This window comes from Scylla paramamosain, chromosome 15 (assembly GCF_035594125.1).
Source record: "Scylla paramamosain isolate STU-SP2022 chromosome 15, ASM3559412v1, whole genome shotgun sequence".
In the NCBI taxonomy this organism is placed as follows: domain Eukaryota; kingdom Metazoa; phylum Arthropoda; class Malacostraca; order Decapoda; family Portunidae; genus Scylla; species Scylla paramamosain.
In genome coordinates this window covers 14,475,385-14,497,266 of record NC_087165.1, presented here as the reverse complement: position 1 = coordinate 14,497,266, position 21,882 = coordinate 14,475,385, and the positions used below count along the sequence as shown (strand labels likewise).

Below are 21,882 nucleotides of genomic sequence, written 5' to 3'. Positions count from 1 at the left end.
CTTTGACAAAGTCCTCCACAAACACTTACTGACTAAACTAAAATCACACGGTATCCAAGTGATGTGTTGTGATGTGTTGAAAACTGGTTAAATAACTGTAAACAAAGAGTAGTAATAAATGGAAAAGCATCCAAGAGGACTAACATAACCAGCAGGGTACCACAGGGATCAGTCTTAGGATCTATTTATATCTTAGGACCTCGTTTATATCAATGACATAGATGAGGGTATTACCAGTATAATATTGAAGTTTGCTGATGACACCAAAATTGCGAATTCTGTAGTCTCTAATGAACAAGTAACAGAAATGCAGAAAAATCTAGACAAAGTTACTGAGTGGGGGCAAACCTGGCAGATGAGTTTTAATGCAGATAAATGCAAAGTGCTTCACATAGGGTATAGAAATGAGAAAGCAAAGTATATTTTAAATGGTACCCTACTTAAGTGTTGACAACAAAATTGATTTAGGACTGACAATATCGAGTAGCTTAAAACCTAGCCAACAATGTTCAGAAGTCGTAAAGAAAGCAAATAAGGTAATTTGGCTTAATCGGCAGATCTTTTGAATATAAATCTATGGATACAATCCTCACTTTGAATAACTCTTTAGTCCGTCCCCTTTTGGAATATTGCATTCAAGCATGGTGCCCCTACTACCAGAAAGACATTGATAAATTTGAAAAGAGTTCAGCGTAGAGTAACAAAAATGATACCAAGCCTAAGAAACAAATCATATGAAGAGTGTCTTAAAGAATTAAATCTTTTCCCATTAACACAAAGAAGATTAAGAGGTGACTTAATGCAGGTGTTGTTGGGAAATCCTTCAACTCTCACAAATCAAAAAATAATTTTTTCCATAGAGTTGAAAATCTATGGAATGGGCTTCCTCGGGATGTGATAGACTGCAACACCACTGAAACTTTTAAATGCCATCTTGATAAATATCGTGCCTGCAATCCGTGGCTAACAGCGTCTGTTTGCTAGTGATTAACTTCCTTGCCCTCAGGAAATGTGGGCACTTCATTTCATCTACTTTCTTTCTTTCCTATAAAATTTCCTTAGGCTTTTTTTTTTTTCTCCCCGTAAGGTATTTCTTTCCAACCTGTTTTTTCTGTATGGCTTATGCCGGAGGGAGTGGAGGGTGGGGAGAGCCTTCTGCTATTCTGTCCTTTTCTTCTACTATCACCTTAGTAGTCTTAGGTCAGGTCACCTTGTGAGGACCGCAAGGTCTGTTGTGGCCTGTTTTTCAATGTAATTTTATGTAACACACACACACACACACACACACACACACACACACACACACACACACACACACACACACACACACACACTTAAAAAAAAAATCTTGAAATTATCAAGCCTTTATAAAGTGTTACTTATCTCAAACAGGGTACTACAATGGTGCATTTCTTGCTATTTCTCTGCATCTCTAGATTAACTTATTATGTGCCTTCTCCACACACTGCTGCATACAGCAGAATGACAGGATTTGCTTACCAAGCTAGAAGCTAAGGGAAACTTTTCTGTTGCTATTTTGTGATGGACTGTCACAGAACTGTTCCCAAGCTACTGTATTTAGAGGTATAACTTAAGTAAAAATGATGGAATACTTTTCTTCATAAACTTCTTATGTGCTTATGTTGACCAGTATTTACATTCTAAGCTGTTCAAGCTTTGCTTTTAAGATGCTTTTCCACACAATATACTACTACATTAGAACTTTCTTCAAGATGTTAGGTGTTACACCAACCACAAAAGCCATTGACAAAGTTCAAAAAGGAAAGGGCAACAATGCACCCACCTTGGTTCTGGTTCCTTAAAGGTGGTAAAGGTGGTCTGACTGAAGACTGCCGATCTGGATCACAAAATGGATGTTGTAGAATAAATATGCAAGAATGAATAGCATAGTATACTTCATGAAGTTACAAATACTAAATGCTTTGCTGGCCAGCAATGATGCATTATGGGTGCTAATGAAAAGATACTGTAAAGTGAGCAGAGAAAAGCACAGAAAATTACAGAAAAAAGTATGGAAAATTCTCACTAGATATTTAAACAACCTAGATAAATTATCAAATATTCACTTTTCAATAGTGCAACTGTCAGCTATTGCATTTTCTTAATGTAGCATGGCCAAAAGCACATGACAGTGCCATTACCTGCCTACCATGCTGCCCCTTATCAACACAAGCATGTTGAGGGCAATACAATGATAGGACTGAAAAAATTTACAACATTAAGAATACACATAATATCCAGGGAGATATGTGAATGATAGAGTAGACAAACATAGAATATGTAAAGTATATACTGAGCCAGATCAAGTACATTCTAAGCACTTGCTACTGTATGTGCAGTGCAATCATGATACAAGATTACATTGCAGCTTGAATTTATTTTTTATCTATTTATTTTTTTTTTTTGTGGAGGCTACACTTGTTTACCACACGAGTCATTTACTATTTTCAGTTTAATATACCATCTCAATTATCTACATTCTGTAAGACTATTTTCATATATCTTTACCAGGGTTATTATGATCTAAATCAAATTATGTAACTCATCTAATGTTATATCACTACAATCTGAAAAAAAAAAAAAAAAAAGACTCCTTATTGCACTAAACTGAATATGCACCTACATTATGTGAAAAGGCAATTTTGTTCAATGGGAAGTAGCTCCCCATGCATTTTCAAACTCTTCATATTCTCTGCCTTTGTAATGGCACCACATATATTACATCCAGTCAGTATTTTCATGGCTACATATTCTATGTTTACTCTTCATGGGAAACTCTAGATTGTTTCAGTTAAACATAATTATTTTTAACTTTAACAGGTGGCACTGTGATCATAAAAAGTAAAAAAGAGTCACATAATCATTACTTTTTTTTTAAATCAAATACATGTATTTGATTATATAATATCTTATTGAAGTGCCATATCCCTGCAGACGTTGGTGACCATGGAATGCCACATCTCTCTGTCACTTGCAGTAGATGACAAGCTGTGAAATGTTCCCATGTTGTTCTTAATATCCTGTCCATGTATTTAATTAAATGTTTAAAATCCAATTAAATTCTTGTGATTAATTAAAATGCTTAAAAATTCAATTAAAAATAATTAAGATATTTTAAAATCATAATTTGTTTCCAACTATGACCCTTACACAAAAGGGATATAGCTGCAGGCTTATAAACTTCTAACAGTTACAATTTAAACAAATATAATTTGACTGTGAAAACTTAAGTTATTAAGTTCAGAAGAGTTTCTTGTTCCTATAAATTCATTATATTCCTTCTGACACAACATCAGTGATGTCAAAAATACTTCTTGAAAATTTCTATACTATTATATTTTTTCTATTTATCTGGAGAAAATGTATGATAGGATTGACAGAAAAGGACTATGGGATGTTCTGAAAATATGTGGAGTTGGAAGCATTCTGTTGGAAGGAGTGGAAAGTTTCTCTGTTAATAGTAGGGCATGTAAGAGAGTTGATGCTGTGAGCAAGTTCTTCCCAGTCAGAGTAGGTTTGTTTAAAAGTTGTGTAATATCACTGTGGTTGTTCAACATGTATATGATGGTGCAGTAAAGAAAGTATATATGAAAGTTTTAGGCAAAGGCCTGAGTTTCATCACTGGGAAGGGAACAGGATAAGGAACAGTCTCATTATGAAGGAGCAGGGGTAAACTAGTGTATGCAATTGGGTCTTGCTTTGGATGTATGTGGCCAGCTGTATCATGCTTGAGTTCCTGGTAAGTAGTACAGTGATTTATGAGACTATCCCTTTCCACCAGGGGCTGATGGGGTTAAAAGTGTGAATGATGTGTATATGTGGTGCTTTCTCTGGGATATCCTGTGTAGGACTGCCAGCTTGGTACAGTATAGAGACAGTGATATGTGATGTAACATTTCCTGTCACTTGATGGCTAATGCTGATGATACTTGTTCTTCTCTACTTATAAACTCATAGATTTTTTTTGTTGCTAAAATGGAGTGTAAAGCTGGATTTCAGTTTTCTTGATGTTGGGATTGGGACATTAAATTGCATTCTGCCACGACTAATAGTACTGTCCTTATTTGTTCAAGGATTGCTTATCTCTCCACTTCCTCATAGTAAAATTAACAACCAAGTAATCCATTCTTGTAACACCTCAAAACTACTTGGAATAATAATGTTAAATTCTAAATTAACCTCCAAAAATATTTGATAACTGATTTTTTTGGGGGAAACACAGAGGCATTTTTATTAAACATGTTTTAAGCATTTTATCCCCCTTACTTTGCCCTTTTTGAATACTGTAGTCCATTCTGGATGTCAGATGCTCTATTTCATCTAAAGCTTCTTTGATTATTCATCCTTCTTAACCTAAAAAACAGTTTCTATTCCTAACCTCAACAAACAACTTTGATCATTATTGAATGGTTGATCCACTGATATTGCTAAAACTGTCAATAATGATAAGTATCCTCTCTATATATTACCACCTTATTTCCAATTGCTTAACTTATAGTTCATGATTCAATAAATGTGTTCTTAAATCAATTTCCACAGATGTTTATCCTCAATCTGATTAAAGTATGGAGGATGCTTCCAAGAGACTGCCTCCACTTGACACTGATGAGGTTGAAGTAAAGGTTAGCACCTTCCTATTAACTCATTAGTCATTCTTTTGTTTACCTATTTACTTAATTGTTTTTTTGATATCTTTGTTTCTTTTGCTTCCTTTTTTTTTCTATCCATGTGTGCTCATTGAGGACAGTCTGCTTGGTCCTGTATCAGTTTGGAATTTTCCCTAAACTTCTTTCATGGAATTTCTACTACTACTACTACTACTACTACTACTACTACTACTGCTGCTGCTGCTAATAATAATGATAATAATAATAATAATAATAATAATAATAATAATAATAATAATAATAATAATAATAATAATAATAGTAATAACAATAATGATAATGATAATGATAATAATAATGATAATATAACAATAATAATAATAATAATAATAATAATAATAATATAATAATAATAATAATAATAATAATAACAATTATAAAAAAGAAAAATCTAGTAATGCCACCTAATACAGTAAATAATGTACCAGTCAATAAATATGCATACAGTATTCTCAAGACAGACCTGAGAGAAATGGTAAAAGTAATGCTCAACAAAGGATGTTCAGACAAAAGGAGTGCATCATGTATTAAGGAATGAAAGTGCAACAAGTACTTTGTCTTCTATTTGAGGGGCCACAAGTTTAACAAGTTTATGATGGTTCTGTGTGATGAACAACTGATAACAGAAGAAAAATGATAACAAGTGGATATCAAGACGGTAAGAAAACTAATAACACAGAAAAAAAGAAGAAATTTAGAAGCAGTCTTTGTCCCACACTAGAAATAAAATCAATACAATCAGCTATTGTTGATGATGCAAAAACTTTCATCATAGATGGACTCTTTTTGGTTTGAATTATGCAATTTACCTGTTTCTACATAACAGATTATTTAAGGATAAGAAATGTCATGGACTTACCTGTTACAGCTGAGCCAGGAGTTTCAGGACCCTGCAATTGCACATAAAGAATGATATAAGGAGGTTTTTTTTACAGACACAACTCACCACACAAACACATTATGCATGCTCAAATACACACAATCTTAAAAGGAACTGACAAAGATTAACAAGTGATGGTTTGGCCTAAATCCTCAGAAGGCTTATGGACCTGATGGGATCCCTCCTACTGTTCTGCAAAACTGCACCTCAGTGCTTGCACCTTGCCTAGTCAAACTCTTTCAACTTTGTAAACATCTACTTTTTCTTCTTGCTGGAAGTTTGCCTACATTCAGTCTGTTCCTAAAAAGGGTGACTGTTCTAATCCCTTAAACTACCGTCCCATTGTTTTAATTTCTTGCCTATCTAGAGTTTTTAATCTATCCTCAACAGGAAGATTCCTAAACATCTATCACTTCACAACCCTCTATCTGATTACCAGTATGGGTTCCGTTAAGGCTGCTCTACCGATGATCTGGCTTTCCTTACTGAGTCTTGGTCATCCTCTTTTAGAGATTTTTGTGAAAGTTTTGCTGTTCCCTTAGACATATCAAAAGCTTTTGATAGAGTCTGGCACAAGGCTTTGATTTCCAAACTACCCTCCTATGGCTTCTACCCTTCTCTCTGTAACTTCATCTCAAGTTTCTTTTCTGACTGTTCTATTACTACTGTGGTAGAGTCACTCATCTTCTAAATCTATTAACAGTGGTTCAGGGTTCTGTCCTGTCACCCATTCGCTTCCTATTATTCATCAATGATCTTTTAAACCAAACTTCTGGTCCCATCCAATCCTATGCTGATGATACCACCCTTCACTTTTCCACGTCTTTTCACAGACGTCCAGCCTTTCAGGAAGTAAACAGTTCACACAGGGAAACCACAGAACGCCTGACTTCTGATCTCTCTAAAATTTCTGATTGGGGCAGAGCAAACTTAGTATTGTTCAATGCCTCAAAAACTCAATTCCTCCATCTATCAACTCGACACAACCTTCCAGACAACTATCCCCTCTTCTTTAATGACACTCAACTGGCTCCGTCTTCTACAATGAACATCTTCGTTCTGTCCTTTTCTTATGATCTAAACTAAAAATTTCACATCTCATCTCTAGCTTAAAACAGTGTGTGTGTGAGATATATATATATATATATATATATATATATATATATATATATATATATATATATATATATATATATATATATATATATATATATATATATATATATATCAGCTCTAACTTAGGTGGGGTTTATTACATGTATACATGTGATGGCAATGGTAGGTAAATATGACAGATACTTGTCAAAGCAGCACAAAACTCGGGTGTGCAAAACTTGGGATAGTAAGAATTTAGGACTAAGCATGAAACTTGAGGATTGCAGAACTTGGATAGAGTGAAAAAATACAGTTATGCTTACTCCACATGATGCTGAAGGGTTGCCCACATATTCATACACATGTTCATTCTTTTCCTGAAAAGTAAATTTTTATTTCAATAAAGAGATAAGATGTGACATCCTGTTGAAAAAACAATAACACAATAAAATTTGTAGTGCATATGTACAGGACCTGTAATTGTAACCATTGAAATTTTATCTCTTTTCATATCTACTGAATGGTTAAGTAGGTATATTACAAACATATGATATATGGATGAGTTCTGTGGCCAAAACTGAATTAATGTTTGCATGTTTACTGTGTGGCAATTGGGACATTCACAATGGTTTTAAGAAAAATGCCAGATTCACCAGCAGACTTCCTTTTACAAAAAAAAAAAAAAAAAAAAAAAAAAAAAAAACGTGCTGGAAAATTTTTTTTACATCATTTCTGTGTTATCAAACCAAGTAATAAAATATTAGGAACATTTTTAGCCACCATAATCATCAACTACTATTAGCATAAGCACTTAGGATTAGTGTTTTGTAGTATATAGGTGCACTACATCAAAATGTATCACAAAAGGTAGTTTTGGAATGTACATCTGCAAAGAACTGTGGGAGCATGTACCAAGTCCCACATTAAGACAGTTGGCATCCACCAGCAACTCAGACCATTTATTTATTTTTTTTATGTAGGAGGGACACTGGAAAAAAAAAAAAAATGAGATGCCAGTCCCAGAAATGGGTCCAAAGCAGTAGTCAAAAATTGAAGCCTAAGTGTCTTGAAACCTCCCTCTTGAAGGAATTCAAGTCATAGGAAGGTGGAAATACAGAAGCAGGAAGGGAGTTCCAGAGTTTACCAGAGAAAGGAATGAATGATTGAGAATACTGGTCAACTCTTGCATTAGAGAGGTGGACAGAATAGGGATGAGAGAAAGAAGAAACTCTTGTACAGTGAGACTGCAGGAGGAGGGAAGGCATGCAGCTAGCAAGATCAGAAAAGCAGTTAGTATGAAAATAGCAATAGAAGATAGCCAGAGTTGCAACACTGTGGCGATGAGAGAAAGGCTGAGGACGGTCAGTTATAGGAGAGATGATGAGACAAAAAGCTTTTGATTCCACCCTGTCTAGAAGAGTGGTATGAGTGGAACCACCCCCCCTCACAGACATATGAAGCATACTCCATACATGGACGGATAAGGCCCTTGTACAAAGTTAGCATCTGTGGGGGTGAGAAAAACTGGCGGAGATATCTCAGAATGCCTAACTCCAACCCAATGAGATTATGTGAATTTAAAAAATGTGTAAAACTAATAAAATGTAGCAACAAAACATCATACAGATATGAACCTGTGAGGAAGGCACTACCCAGGGTGGTTCCTTAGGCTTGGGGGGAAGAGGGGCAGGTTTATTTTCCTGATGGAGCCGGTGAAGGAATGAGCTACCCATGGCACCACCTCTTCCATTTTCTGAAGCACCACTGAAATGTTTGGCAATTTTAGTAACATACAGTCAGTGCTGTATGATAATAGTAATGCTCACAACAAATCTTTCACAAGTGACTCACCAACTAATCCCATTAACTAGTTTTAAAAGCATATCAGCCATCAGAAGGCAGCCATGTCATTGTGTGCTCTCATAGATAACTCCAAATGCTGCTATTAACTTGATTGGTTTACAATTAGAGTAAAAGTCTCTTGCAATTTGTTTCATCCTATAAACTGAATTTTTAAGGTATCATATTTTATGATCTGTAAGACATATTTCTCTCCTGTCCCTCCCCATGAAGAAAAAAAAAAAGACCCACAATATAATCTTGTCTTATAAGCCCAATGTAAGGGTTTGGGTTATTGGTAAGTGATGGTTTAGGTGCTTGGCCACTGCCACATAAAATGAACTACGGATATCTCGTTTACACACCTACTTCCAAGACTATTTTTAAGCATCATATGCAGCAACAATGCACCTCCACAGTGATAATTTACCAGTCCTATTAAAGTTAAGTTGTATAAAATAATACTCAAAAGAAGGAAATTGCACCTGTGATCATGCAAACAATTAAAATTATAAACAAACTAGTCAGTTGTGTACCAAATGAGAGGTCTTGCACCTCACCCACTATTCAGATTTAATCCAGTGACCATCAAGGTAAAACACCTTTCATATGAAGCATTAAAACTTACAGTGCAATATTTGTTTTTATAGAAGAAACAATGCATGAATGACAGTAACCTCAAACATAATCACCATAATTTTGTTGGCTTTGAAGATGAGTAGAAAAGGCTTGAAGCCTTTTCAAACCAATTTCAATCATGTTTTCAAACCAATTTTTAATAATTTTCTCATACTACTTACAACTATGGTTAGCATCAAAAAGATGCCAAATTCTCAACTGGTGTGTGCACACACACACAAGTATGCTAACAAGGTATCTAAGTACAACTGCAATTCTTCAGAGAAATCTTATATAGCACATATAGTATATAGTATATACATACAGCCTTTAGTACAGTGACACCTCGATTACTGAACACTTTCTTTCTCAAACATAACAGCTTTGGTTGCTGTATCAAATTTTGAACAAGATATGCAGCAGCTGGCACACATGATCACAGTGTGAGTGTTAATCATGCTGCAGCCCTTGTTCAGTGCACATCTGTGCTGTAATCTGCACCACTCCCCAGATGAGCAGTTCTCACTCTATGAGGCTTGAGAGGAAATGGTAGGAACTACATTTGTTGGGGTGACTGAGCTAGAAGTCCCCCACCTACCCTTCATCACTTTACTCTCTCCAAACAGATTCTCATATTAAATTTTTGTGCTTGAATAATGAAAACAATTTACTCATCTTGATATGTATCATCAGTTTTTCTGTATGATTTTATGCACAAACTACTGATGTAAAAAGCAATTAAAAGGCAATCATCTGGTGTCCAGGAATGGATGATTTTTTTCTTGTAGAGCAGGGTTGTCCTTGGGTACCTTGTGAGTGTTATAACAATCCTGACCGTGCATATATATATATATATATATATATATATATATATATATATATATATATATATATATATATATATATATATATATATATATATATATATATATATATATATATATATACAGTAAAATCCCTCTTATCTGGCATTTGAGTATCCGGCAGCTTCAAGTATCCGGCACATTTTTCCCCGAGCCTTAAAATCAATAAAAAATCAATGTCTATTCATAAAATCGATTAAAATTCCCGCGCGAGGCATACTTTGTCCCCTCGCCACCAGAGCGCACTGCTTCGCGCCATCCGCAGCCCATTGCACTGTGTTTACTCAGTGACTCAGTCCAGCGTGTGCACTGTTTATTGCCTGATGCCTTCATCATGCGTTAAGTTGTAGAAAAGAGGAAGCGTGTTGTGCTTACACTTAAGCAGCTGATCAGATCAGCTGCTGATTAAGATCAGCTGATCTTTGTTATGGTAAGATGCGTGAGTGTAGGGTGGTGATTGTGGACATAATTTCACTTCTATTCAAGTATCCGGCAATATTCAAGTATCCGGCAATATTCAAGTATCCGGCATGTCAGCGGTCCCGTTGATGCCGGATAAGAGGGATTCTACTGTATATATATATATATACACACACACACACACAAACACACACACACACACACATATATATATATATATATATATATATATATATATATATATATATATATATATATATATATATATATATATATATATATATATATATAGACACACACACACACACACACACACACACACACATACACACACAAAGATTCAAGTACACCTTTAGTAGATTTACAGCAGAGTCCATTAATAAACATGAGGCAAGACATATATGAAATGCTGGGAACCCAAATATAGACTGTACATAAAGAGATGTAGATCATGAACAGCGGAGTCTATATACAAATACAATGTCTCACTTAGTGGAACATTCTTCCTCCCTACTACTGGGAAGGAGTTAAAAGTACACAAAAAAGGCACACTTGTAATATTTCAACAGCATAACATATAAATTGTGAAATATTCTACTCAGGCAAATGAAATAAAAAGATATACCAACAAACCCTATACAAAGCTAAAACTGCCTTCACTTTCTAAAAACAAAGGACAGGACTCACGTTAGGCTATTGTTGCTCGCCAGGAAGGATGGTTGGTTGACTACCTTGGGTCTTTGTGGATGAGCCTGAGAATCTCCAGATATCTGTTGTATGAAAGCAGAGCCAAATTACAAAAACTGATTATAATTATAAATGTCATTAATATCATTATCATCATTAGCATCATATTGTAACATCTGAAAATGGAACTAAATGAAAATACATGTGTCATTAAAATGGTAAATAAATAACAAAAACTGAGGAGGTGAATTTGGTGCACTAGTCATTTTGATGCTCAGTGGTTAGCTATGAAAGAATGAGTCTGTTGTTGGCAGGAAAGCTGTGTTTTGTTGCCAATAGATAGACATGAGGTTTATTGCTGTGCTAAGATTCTAGACTGTAATACCAGGTACATTGTGCATTCTAGTAGTGATGGTTATGCAATGTGATGCAGAGGAAGTGGTGATAATATATGAAGCTTGTTTATCTGTACTTCACTATACTATAATCATCCACTGTTCCCTCATCATCATCTGAAATGATGAGTTGATAGTTGACAGTTAATCATCATGTGATTCCCATAAAACCAATGTATAAATCTGATTACCTTTTTCAGGGAGGATGGTGCTGGGATTCCATCACCAAGAGGAGGTATACGTCCAGAACTTAGGTTCCTGGTCATACCAGGCCCCTTGGTGGCAAAGGGAAAGGTTGGTGGTGGTGGTGGCGACTGCTGAAACCTTTGAAATCCTTTGTCTCGTAGACCTAGAACGTTGGGTGGAGGCTTCACTTCAATTGGCTCCAAATACATAGCTTCTAGATCACTTAATGTTTTATCTGGTGAATAAACAACAGTTAAAGTAAAACACTTACAGATAGTAAGGTTTTTTGTTGTGGGCATAATTCTATGAAATTATTAGAAATAAAAAATACATACAAAGGTGCTTACATGTAAATATGGAAGCAAAGCAATTTATAAAGATTTAATCAGAGATGTAAAGCTAGGAAAACCATATGGAATAGATAGTGAGGAAGTGGTGTTACATACAAGAGGGATTTCTGTAAAGTAAAGAAGAGTGGTTGCAGGTGATTGGGATAGGTGGCTGTAAATACATAACTGGAGAGATCCTGAATGGTTCTCTTACATCTGGTCTGATCAATGGACCAGGTCAGGTGTAAGGAAGGGGATGGGTCCATTATGGTGCTGAAGGAATAAACCTGCTCTGCTTTTGTGCACTACTGTGGAAACTGTTGGATATGCTGCGCACCAGACAATATCACTAATTTAGTGTCCTGAAGAATGACCCTGTCTTCCAGAGATCTAGAGGCTAACTTGTGCAGGAACACTGAAATGTGCAGTCATAATACAAAGTTTCACACCTACCTTTTTCTTTTTCTACAAGAACAAAATCTGGCAACTAATATACCACATGTCACTTGCTGCCACCAAGGTCAATTATTATCTACATAACAAACATATTTAAAAAAAAAATTTCACACATCACTATTCAAATATTTGACTAGAAAATGTAAAAAAAACATTTAAAATTATCATAATGATAATGTAGCTTGTTAGTAAAGATTTAATAAACATCACTTGTATACATTCTTTTAATAAGAAGCTATTTACTATTAACATGTTGGTTGCTACATTTTAATGAAATGAAACATTGTGAGGTTTTCATTGCTTTAATCATGAAAGAAGTGTAGAAACAGCGCTATATCACCACCAGTCACTAGAAGTCCGTAGCTGGACAAAAATTTTCCAGAGCTACATCAGCTGCCCATGCAGTGTTAAAAATTCAACAATCATCAGTCACAGTACTAACTGACTGATTAATGATAGCTGACTGATAATGTAGCTTGTTAGTAAAGATTTAATAAACATCACTTGTATACATTCTTTTAATAAGAAGCTATTTACTATTAACATGTTGGTTGCTACATTTTAATGAAATGAAACATTGTGAGGTTTTCATTGCTTTAATCATGAAAGAAGTGTAGAAACAGCGCTATATCACCACCAGTCACTAGAAGTCCGTAGCTGGACAAAAATTTTCCAGAGCTACATCAGCTGCCCATGCAGTGTTAAAAATTCAACAATCATCAGTCACAGTACTAACTGACTGATTACTGAACATAAGTATTCAGAATATATAAGTGGCTATAGCTTCCTTGAGTTAAGTAGCCAGATTAATATAGAGTTTACATAAACTAATAAGAGAGCACTGTTTTCCTCACCCAATATTACACACACACACACACACACACACACACACACACACACACACACACACACACACTATAAACAAGTAATTGTATTTGGTTTAAAGGAAGAAAAAATAGTAAGCAGAATTCAAAGAGAGGAAAAGGAAAAGAACCTGTTGAATAAGTTAATGAAGACAGTGATGGGTGAAGAGAGTCAGGTAGTAAAGCAAGTGGAAGAGTTCCATAGAATTAAGAAATATGAAGAAGAAAAAATGAGACCCATAAGAATAAGGTTTGCAACACAGGTATAAGCAGAAGAGATAATTAATGAGTCTTGGAGGTTGTCTGGAGATGAAGAATATAAGAATGTAAGGATAAACAGGGTTATGGATGAGACTGAAAGGTTGAAGCAAAAGGAGCTGGTAAATGTGGCTAAACAAAAAAAAATGAACAACAAATGGAGGAGGAGAAGACATTTTTCTGGAAGGTAAGAGATATGAGAATAGAGAAATGGTACATCAAACAGTAAGTAAAGTATGTTATACTAATGTAAATGGATTAATGTCAACAAAGATGGAATTAAATGAGTTATTAAACAGAACTGCACCGGATGTTGCTGTATTATGTGAGACAATGGAAAAATGATTGGGAAATTCCTGACATTGGTGATGATAAATATGATTTATGGATGAAAAAACAGAAGTGACAAGGGAGGAGGGAGAGTGATCATTCTGACTAAAAAGTGTGTTAAAGTGGAGAGGGTAATAAAAAGTGAAGACAAGTCTGAAATTCTACAAGTGATGATTAGAAGTGGAAATGGTAGGATAATGAATTATGTTGGAGTGTATGTGCCACCTATGACCAATGCTTGGCAAAAAAAAAAGAGCACAAAGAGATGTTGGTAAATGTGTTAAAAGGTCTTGAAAAGATAGTGATAGAAAGTAGTGATATAGTTATTGTTGGTGATTATAATTGTAAGGAGATAAATTGGGAGACATTGACAACTACTGGAAGTGAAAACTCATGGAGTAATAAACTGTTAAACTGGGCAGTGGAAAACTTACTGAATATACTAAGTACAGTCCCAGTCAGTTATGAGGAAATATTTAAGATGATAGAAGAACTTGATGTAAATAAAGCAACTGGTCCAGATGGAGTATCAAAATGGATATTGAAGGAATGTAGAGAACAACTGGCTGATAAAATTCACAGTCTAGTGGTGACATCACTATCACAGGGAAGAGTACCGAAAGATTGGAAGAGAGCAAATATTACAACAAAATTCAAAGGAGGAAATATGGAAAACCCACTAAATTATAGACCAGTGTCCTTGACTAGTGTTGTAGGAAAACTATGGAAAAGAACAATAAGGGAAAGATGGAAGGAACACTTGGAAAGAATTTAGGAGAGGAAGATCATACTCCATGAACTTATTGTCCTTTTATTCAAGGGTAATCAATATTGTGCAGGAGAGAGACGGATGGGTGGATGGTGTCTACTTAGACCTGAAGAAAGCGTTCAACAAAGTACCACACCGAAGATTGCTATGGGAGATAAAAAAATATGGAAAAATTGGAGGAAGACTGCTGAAGTGGATGGAGGATTATCTAGATGATAGAAAGATGAAAACTGTAATACAAGACCAAAATTCATCTTGGCTGAAAGTAACTAGTGGTCTCCCACAGGGGTCAGTGTTGGGACTGATAATGTTTGTAATATATTAATATATGTGAATGACATTAATGAAGAAATAGACAGTTATATGAACTTATTTGCAGATGATGCTAACCTGATGAGAAGAGTAGAAAATGTAAATGACTGTATGGTACTGCATGATGATTTAAATAAGATAAATAGATGGAGTAAATCTTGGCAAATGGAATTCAATTTAAGTAAATGTAAGGTAATGGAGTTTGGTAAGAGTAAGAAAAGAACACAATATCATTATGAGATGGATGGTGTGAAGTTACAAAAATCAAAAGAGGAAGTGGATTTGGGAGTAACAGTTACTGAAAATTTGACTCTGGACACACACATTGATAAAATTACTGGAGAGACAATGAATTTGTTAAAAAGAATAAGAATGGCATTCTCATATTTAGATGAAGGAATAATAAAAAAGTTGATTCCCATGATAAGGCCAAGATTGGAATATGTGGCAGTGGTGTAGTCTCCTCTTATAAAGAGGAATATTATAAATTAGAAAGAGTACAAAGAGCAGTCACTAAGATGGTCCTGGAGTTGAATAAGTCGATCCATGAAGAGAGATTAAGAATGTTGGAAATTCCTACTCTTGAAAATAGGAGAGAGAGAGAGAGAGAGAGAGAGAGAGAGAGAGAGAGAGAGAGAGAGAGAGAGAGAGAGAGAGAGAGAGAGAGAGAGAGAGAGAGAGAGAGAGAGAGAGAGAGAGAGAGAGAGAGAGAGAGAGAGAGAGAGAGAGAGAGAGAGAGAGAGAGAGAGAGAGAGAGAGGGGATTTAATAAACATCTATAGAATGATAGATGGACAAAGAATGTTTTATAAATTTAGACACACAGAGTAGAAGGGGACACAGCATGAAGCTGAAGAAAGTTGAGACACACACACACACACACACACACACACACACACACACACACACACACACACACACACACACACCATAAATTTATTATCAAGTAAAGCTTAACACAAACAGAGATGGCATGGTCTATCAAGCTGAAGCTCCATGAAAGAGTTTTCATAGTCACAATGTTGTTACTTTGGGTCTAACACTGGCAATAGTGAATGCATGCAGAGTAGACTAATTTTATGGATTATGAAGTATAATTTGATGTAAATGTATATTTACTATTTAAGATAATTTTGAATTATTAATAAATGATTCTTGACAAACGAGAACCAAGTCTCACTTCGCAACAAACTGTCCCTATACATACAACCTTATCCTTTCTACTCAGTGATGCTTACCCTAGGTCTAAGCACTTCCCTGATATTGTGTTAACAGTATCATGGTACACCACAGAAGGAAATTAACACAGAAAAGGCAACTGAAGAATTGGCTAACTGCATGAGGAACATTATGATCAATGATGGTGATGAATATGCAGGTAGTGATGATGATAGTGTAATACATGACCAATGAGCATAATTTTGATGGTGAGTCATCAAGTAGTGTTCTACTTTAATTTATGTTATCTTAAGACAATTCATGCAAAAAATTGGCCAATACCAGCATGTATCTGAGCTTTACATTTGGCTGACACTGTATGGGTTAATATCTTTTCAAGTTCTAAGGTACTGTCAACAGCTGAAGTCCAAAGGTAATTTTCTAAAAGAAGTAATGCTAGACCTACCTCTTTCTTTTGATTGATTTCTTGGGGTTGGGAAAGGTGCCCTGACTGGAACATGACAATCTGGAAATAAAAATGCTGAGGATAACTCAAAAGATAAATAACTTACATACAAATTAATCTTTATAGATTAATCTGTGCATTTATCTGACAATCAACTAATCTATTTGTTTTATCCATTCTGATATCTGTTTGTGGAGCTTCCCAGTTTACACAGCTGCTTATTCCACATCTCTCATATGCACTTCCATTGCTGTCACTTTTCCATCCTGCTACTTCACATATCCCTCTCAGATAATTCCTTTCCAGAAGACTTTTTCTTTCTGTTTTTATTGTTGTGCCCTACTCAATATCCAGTCTCTGATCCATACATCAGCGAAGGGGGAAAAGATTTTGCTTTAAAACTCTCTCCACAGACACATTTCCCCCATTCATGATTCTTTCAGCTGATCCCATAATGTGCCTGCCTTTCATAGTACTCTTTCTTTCTTTCTGTCCATCTCAGATAAACTCTTTCACCTTCAATATCTCTCTCCTCCTATAACCACAACATACTTTTCTACAGCTTAATCTACACATCTCTACTCCTTTCCCAATATTCACTCTCAATTTCTGCCTCATATAAACTAGATATGTATTGGATGTCAGAATTCTGAGACCCATGGATGCAGATGTGTATGCAGATGTCATATATGGGTACATATTTTGCAGATGCAGATATCAGTTTCCACTGAACAGCAGATGTGGATGCAGATGCAGATATAAAAATAATGACATTCCCATGGATGTAGATGCAGATGTGGATGTGTTCAAAAAGATTTTGGCACAAAATCACTATTTAGTATCAATTATTGTTTGATGGCTGTTGCAATAAGTGCTCAGTGGTGCCAGTTCGTATTTTTCATCTTATCGTAAAATCAAGCAATATAAAGTTAAGGTCTAGACTGGTAAAAACAATAAATAAATAAATTAATTAATCAATAAACAATTAAATAAAAAAAATAAATAAAAAGGCAATTAAAAGAATTTCCCTCAAAACTGCAGAATTTTTAATCATGAAATGTAGAGGTAAAATATAAGAACGTAAGAAATAAGGGAAGCTGCAAGAAACCACCAGGCTTACACATGGCAGTCCCTGTATGAAATATACCTACCTATTTCCATTTCCTATCATCCCCATCCATAAATCCATCTAATCTTCTCTTAAAGCTCCCTGATGTCTTAGCACTAACAACTTGATTACTGAGTCCATTCCATTCATCTACCACCCTATTTGAGAAAAAAAATTTTCTTATTTCTTTCTTAAACCTAAACTTTTCAAGCTTGAACCTGTTATTTCTTCTTCTGTATATAAAAAGTTTATATCACTAAGTACAGTGTAGTTTTCTTTCTTTCTTGACTTTGTTTTTAGAAGTGAAATATTTTAAAATTTAAATAACATTGTCTTTCCACTGCTCCTGTGAACACAAAACATTGTGTCTCCTTTAAGCAAGGAAAATACACCCGTAATCAACTAAGATTTTGGAGATTAATTTTTTCTTTCACTTTGTGTTCATTAACTTTGCAAGTTTTGTACTCTGTAGTCTGTAAGGTATAAAATGTACCCACAACATCCTCTTTGTGTGGTGCAGATGCAGATGTGGATGTCTATTCCATCACAAGTTTGGATGTGAATGTTAAAAACTATGCAGATGTTCCTCATTTGCAGATGTGGATGCGGACATCTGATACATCTCTAGTACAAATCTTATAGAACTAATCCACCACAGTGAAGTTCCCTAGAAAGTTTTCTCTCTCAAATACTGCCACTCATGCATTCCTGGTGATATCTGAAGAAAACATCTAATATTTATGACCTATCTATTCAGTTCCATTACATGTTATTCATAAAAATTTTTATGTTTAATGAATTATGTAACTATTTATCTCCCAACTTGCTGATCACTAGCAATAACTCTTCACATTAGGTTGTGAAAAGCAAATTACCCATTCCTTTTCTCCTTAAGATGATCATTATTTTGTTTCTAATTAAATTTTGTTTACTTCCTGCACTAGCTATTAAACTCATTAGCCAAACACTTAGAAGTGTCATCAACAAATATATTTGTATACAACATTCATATAGTATACACATTTCTACTATAACATTAATAAGCTTTGCTTTCATTTATGTCTGGCAAAACAGTTCTTCACAATACATTAAAAAGCAATGAATACAACACCAAAGTAAAGTGAAGCAAGCAACTGTTTATCTAATTTACAAATGAATATAAATTATACAAATTTGTATCTAAAACTATTGAAAAATGCAGAATACTAAAAGCAGAATTAACCAACACTTTCCAGCTACTTGAACATGGTTATGCTTACCTTGTTTCTCAATAATACACACCACTGGCCTTATCCACAGAAAAAAAGCTCCTTGATTATAATGTGAAAGCCAAGAAAATAAATGATAAATTCCAATCAATATGTACTCAATTATTTACAAATGTGCATGTGTAAACTGATTCACTAGGTTTACAGTATTTAGGGATAAAAAAAAGACAAGTGGATGTAGAGTGTACAAGATAAAAGTTGAAAGATAATTTTACATGTATAAAAAATTAATAACTTGTCTTCTACTCCAGCTAAATAAAAGTGCAATGTGATTTGCTGAAAGACTGATAATGCTCTTCTATAAAAATGTCATGGAAAGAAGGATACTGGCAGACTGCAATAGTAGATTAATATTTTTGTTAGATATATTTTCCAGATAGTGTGAAGGTCTTAAAGGGAAGAAGACTGACACTAGAGCACAACAGAATGATTATGGCACAATAGAATGATTGTGCATGAAAGAAACACATGGAGAGTAGTTATGAGAGTGTGAGGAATGATGCAGCCCTGTGACCTCCATGGGAGACACATCGATAGTCTCACAAAGGTGTGGACCAATCAGGCGTGGTAGGGGAGAGTACTTGCTATGATGGAGCCCTTTCCCGGACCAAACCGTCCAAGCTGTGTGAGTGATCACTGTAGAGTAAAGGCAAGAGTGCTTTCTCTTCTCCATCGTAGGGCCAAGGGGCTACATGAGTAGTGTTAATGAGTGTGAATATGAAAGTTGTGTGCCTTGTCCTGGCTATCCATCTTTTTTTGTGGGAGACAGCCTTGGTATTTGCATGCATGCATGCATGTATGTATGTATGTATGTATATTTTCTAGTTCCATACTCTTCAGAAACTCCCTCTCAATGAAGTAAATTCCTTCCAATGTAGAGTATAAATACCTGATATATCAGCATCCTGAACTGGCTGTCTCTGTAGAGATAACAAATTAACAAAAATTAAAACCATTGATTTAAAAATATAAAGGTTTTCAAAGGTTATACTACTTAATTAGATCAAATAATATATGTCCAATACTTCACAGGTCAAAAGTTGAAAACCTGCTATACACCTTCAGCAGTGGAATAATGCTAGCTGCTGAGTCAGTCAAAATGCTTCAATGTATATATTTATTGATTACTCTGTTGATTTTTTGTCATGATCAAACTACAAAACACTGAACTATATTTTCATCTTTCATAAATAAATATCTATCTCATGATATGATTACTGAGAGCTTTTGTTTGGTTGCTAGCTTCATCATCAGCTTCTATGATTCTAGTATAGTACAAAGACCTCCCCCGAACATTCTCCTCTCACCTCTGCTGACTGCCTCTCTATTCCACATCACAGTAAAACTTTTTATCTCTTCCTTGCATCTTATTTCCTGTTAGCACTGTCTTGCTTTACTATCTATACATAGCCAATCGGTTATTGTTATCTATCTGGCACATAGTATGTCCTGCCCATGCACAATTTTTTCCTTCCTTTTGACTGAAGTTAAACTTTGCAAATTCATGATGCCCTCTGCTCTCTTTATATATATCAATGTTATATCAAGCAATGCTCTCTCTCCATTCCTCCCTGGAAACTAAGGAGAAGGGTTTTCCTTAGACTTAGCTGGTAGAATACTTTGTGACTTTTTATAGCACTCTTTTGTTTACCAGATATGCCCCGTAACCATCATGATTATTTATTTTCTTTTTCATGATCAGGGTTTGTGTTAATTTTCAATTAGCAATATAATCATGAACACTTTCAGTTACTGCATTCTCTACTTTAACTTTATAATTTAATATGTGATCAGTGAACATTATCACTGCTTTATTCAGTCCAACTTTCTGAAATTCTGTGTAATTTTGGTATCATCTGCTGTAGTTCATTTGCATATTCAATCTTAAAGACAACTACTGAATTTTATATTATTATTATTATTATTATTATTATATTTCTGTTTATCTTAACCTCTTCCCACTCTAAATTCCTTAAAATTCCTCTAATACCATTCAGCAGGTATGTGAAAGCAAATAAATAAATAAACAAATAAAAAAAAAAATAAATAAAAAATAAAAACATAAAATAAATAAATAAATATAATAAATAAATAAATAAATAAAATAAGTAAATAAATAATCAATTAATTAAAAAAAATAAATAAGTAAATAAATAAATACATTAATAAGTAAAATAAAAAAAAATAATAAATAAATATAAAAAAATAAACAAATAGAAATAAAAATAAACAAAACATTTTCACTTTTTTCCTCAAAATAGGTATAAGTTGAGAGACTGACCAAATTACTAACCTCTGCCACTGGGTATCCCTCCTCTCCCTGCTCCTCTTTCTCCACCTCCTCCTCCTCCTCCTCCACTTCCTCTTCCTCCTCCTCTCCTTGGTTACTGAAATCACTGAAGTCGCTCTCATCATCGTTGGTTGCATAACTGTGGTGGTCATTTCTGAAATTACAATGTCAAATTATTCCAACTATGCAAAATACTTTTAAGAATAAGTAATTTAACAAAAATCAAAGCAACATGCAGAGTACTAAATTCAACAGCAACATGAATAAAATTGTTCTTTGTGTCATTAAGACAAAGTTTCCTTGGCATTGGTATTAACTTCCTCACTTCAAAAGGTAACATTCAAGGCCAATGGCTATAAGAAACAAACATTCTCCACAATTCACTGAACATTGCTAAAAAGGAACAGTATAATCTAGCAGACAAAAAGATGAATTTGGTCACAATACCAAGGGCCATACTCCAAATCAAGATGAAAGTATGGTGGCTGGTGTCAAGAATGTGACAACATATTGATGATTGTTACTTTTGATCTAGAGTGAAAATTTCTAAACAGCAAAGGAATTGTACTTCTTGGTTATCTGGAGACCTGATGCCTCACAGTTAA

At 34.7% G+C, this 21,882-nt stretch overlaps 1 protein-coding gene across 17 annotated transcripts in view; it reads right to left on the bottom strand.

Moving 5' to 3' along the window:
* LOC135107490 (histone H3.v1-like) overlaps nucleotides 1-21,882 on the bottom strand; it is a 62,293-nt gene that overhangs the window by 21,767 nt on the left and 18,644 nt on the right. For 13 of the 17 annotated variants that reach the window (XM_064017415.1, XM_064017428.1, XM_064017413.1 and 10 more), the window contains 9 exons: nucleotides 21,281-21,431; nucleotides 19,877-19,907; nucleotides 16,612-16,671; nucleotides 11,677-11,906; nucleotides 11,091-11,173; nucleotides 8,298-8,427; nucleotides 6,987-7,040; nucleotides 5,548-5,578; nucleotides 1,805-1,858 (listed from right to left, as the gene is read on the bottom strand). In XM_064017415.1, the coding sequence (XP_063873485.1) occupies nucleotides 1,805-1,858; nucleotides 5,548-5,578; nucleotides 6,987-7,040; nucleotides 8,298-8,427; nucleotides 11,091-11,173; nucleotides 11,677-11,906; nucleotides 16,612-16,671; nucleotides 19,877-19,907; nucleotides 21,281-21,431 (824 nt within the window). The remainder of the gene's footprint in view (nucleotides 1-1,804; nucleotides 1,859-5,547; nucleotides 5,579-6,986; nucleotides 7,041-8,297; nucleotides 8,428-11,090; nucleotides 11,174-11,676; nucleotides 11,907-16,611; nucleotides 16,672-19,876; nucleotides 19,908-21,280; nucleotides 21,432-21,882) is intronic. The other 4 variants (XM_064017416.1, XM_064017423.1, XM_064017418.1 and 1 more) reach the window with 4 other exon arrangements.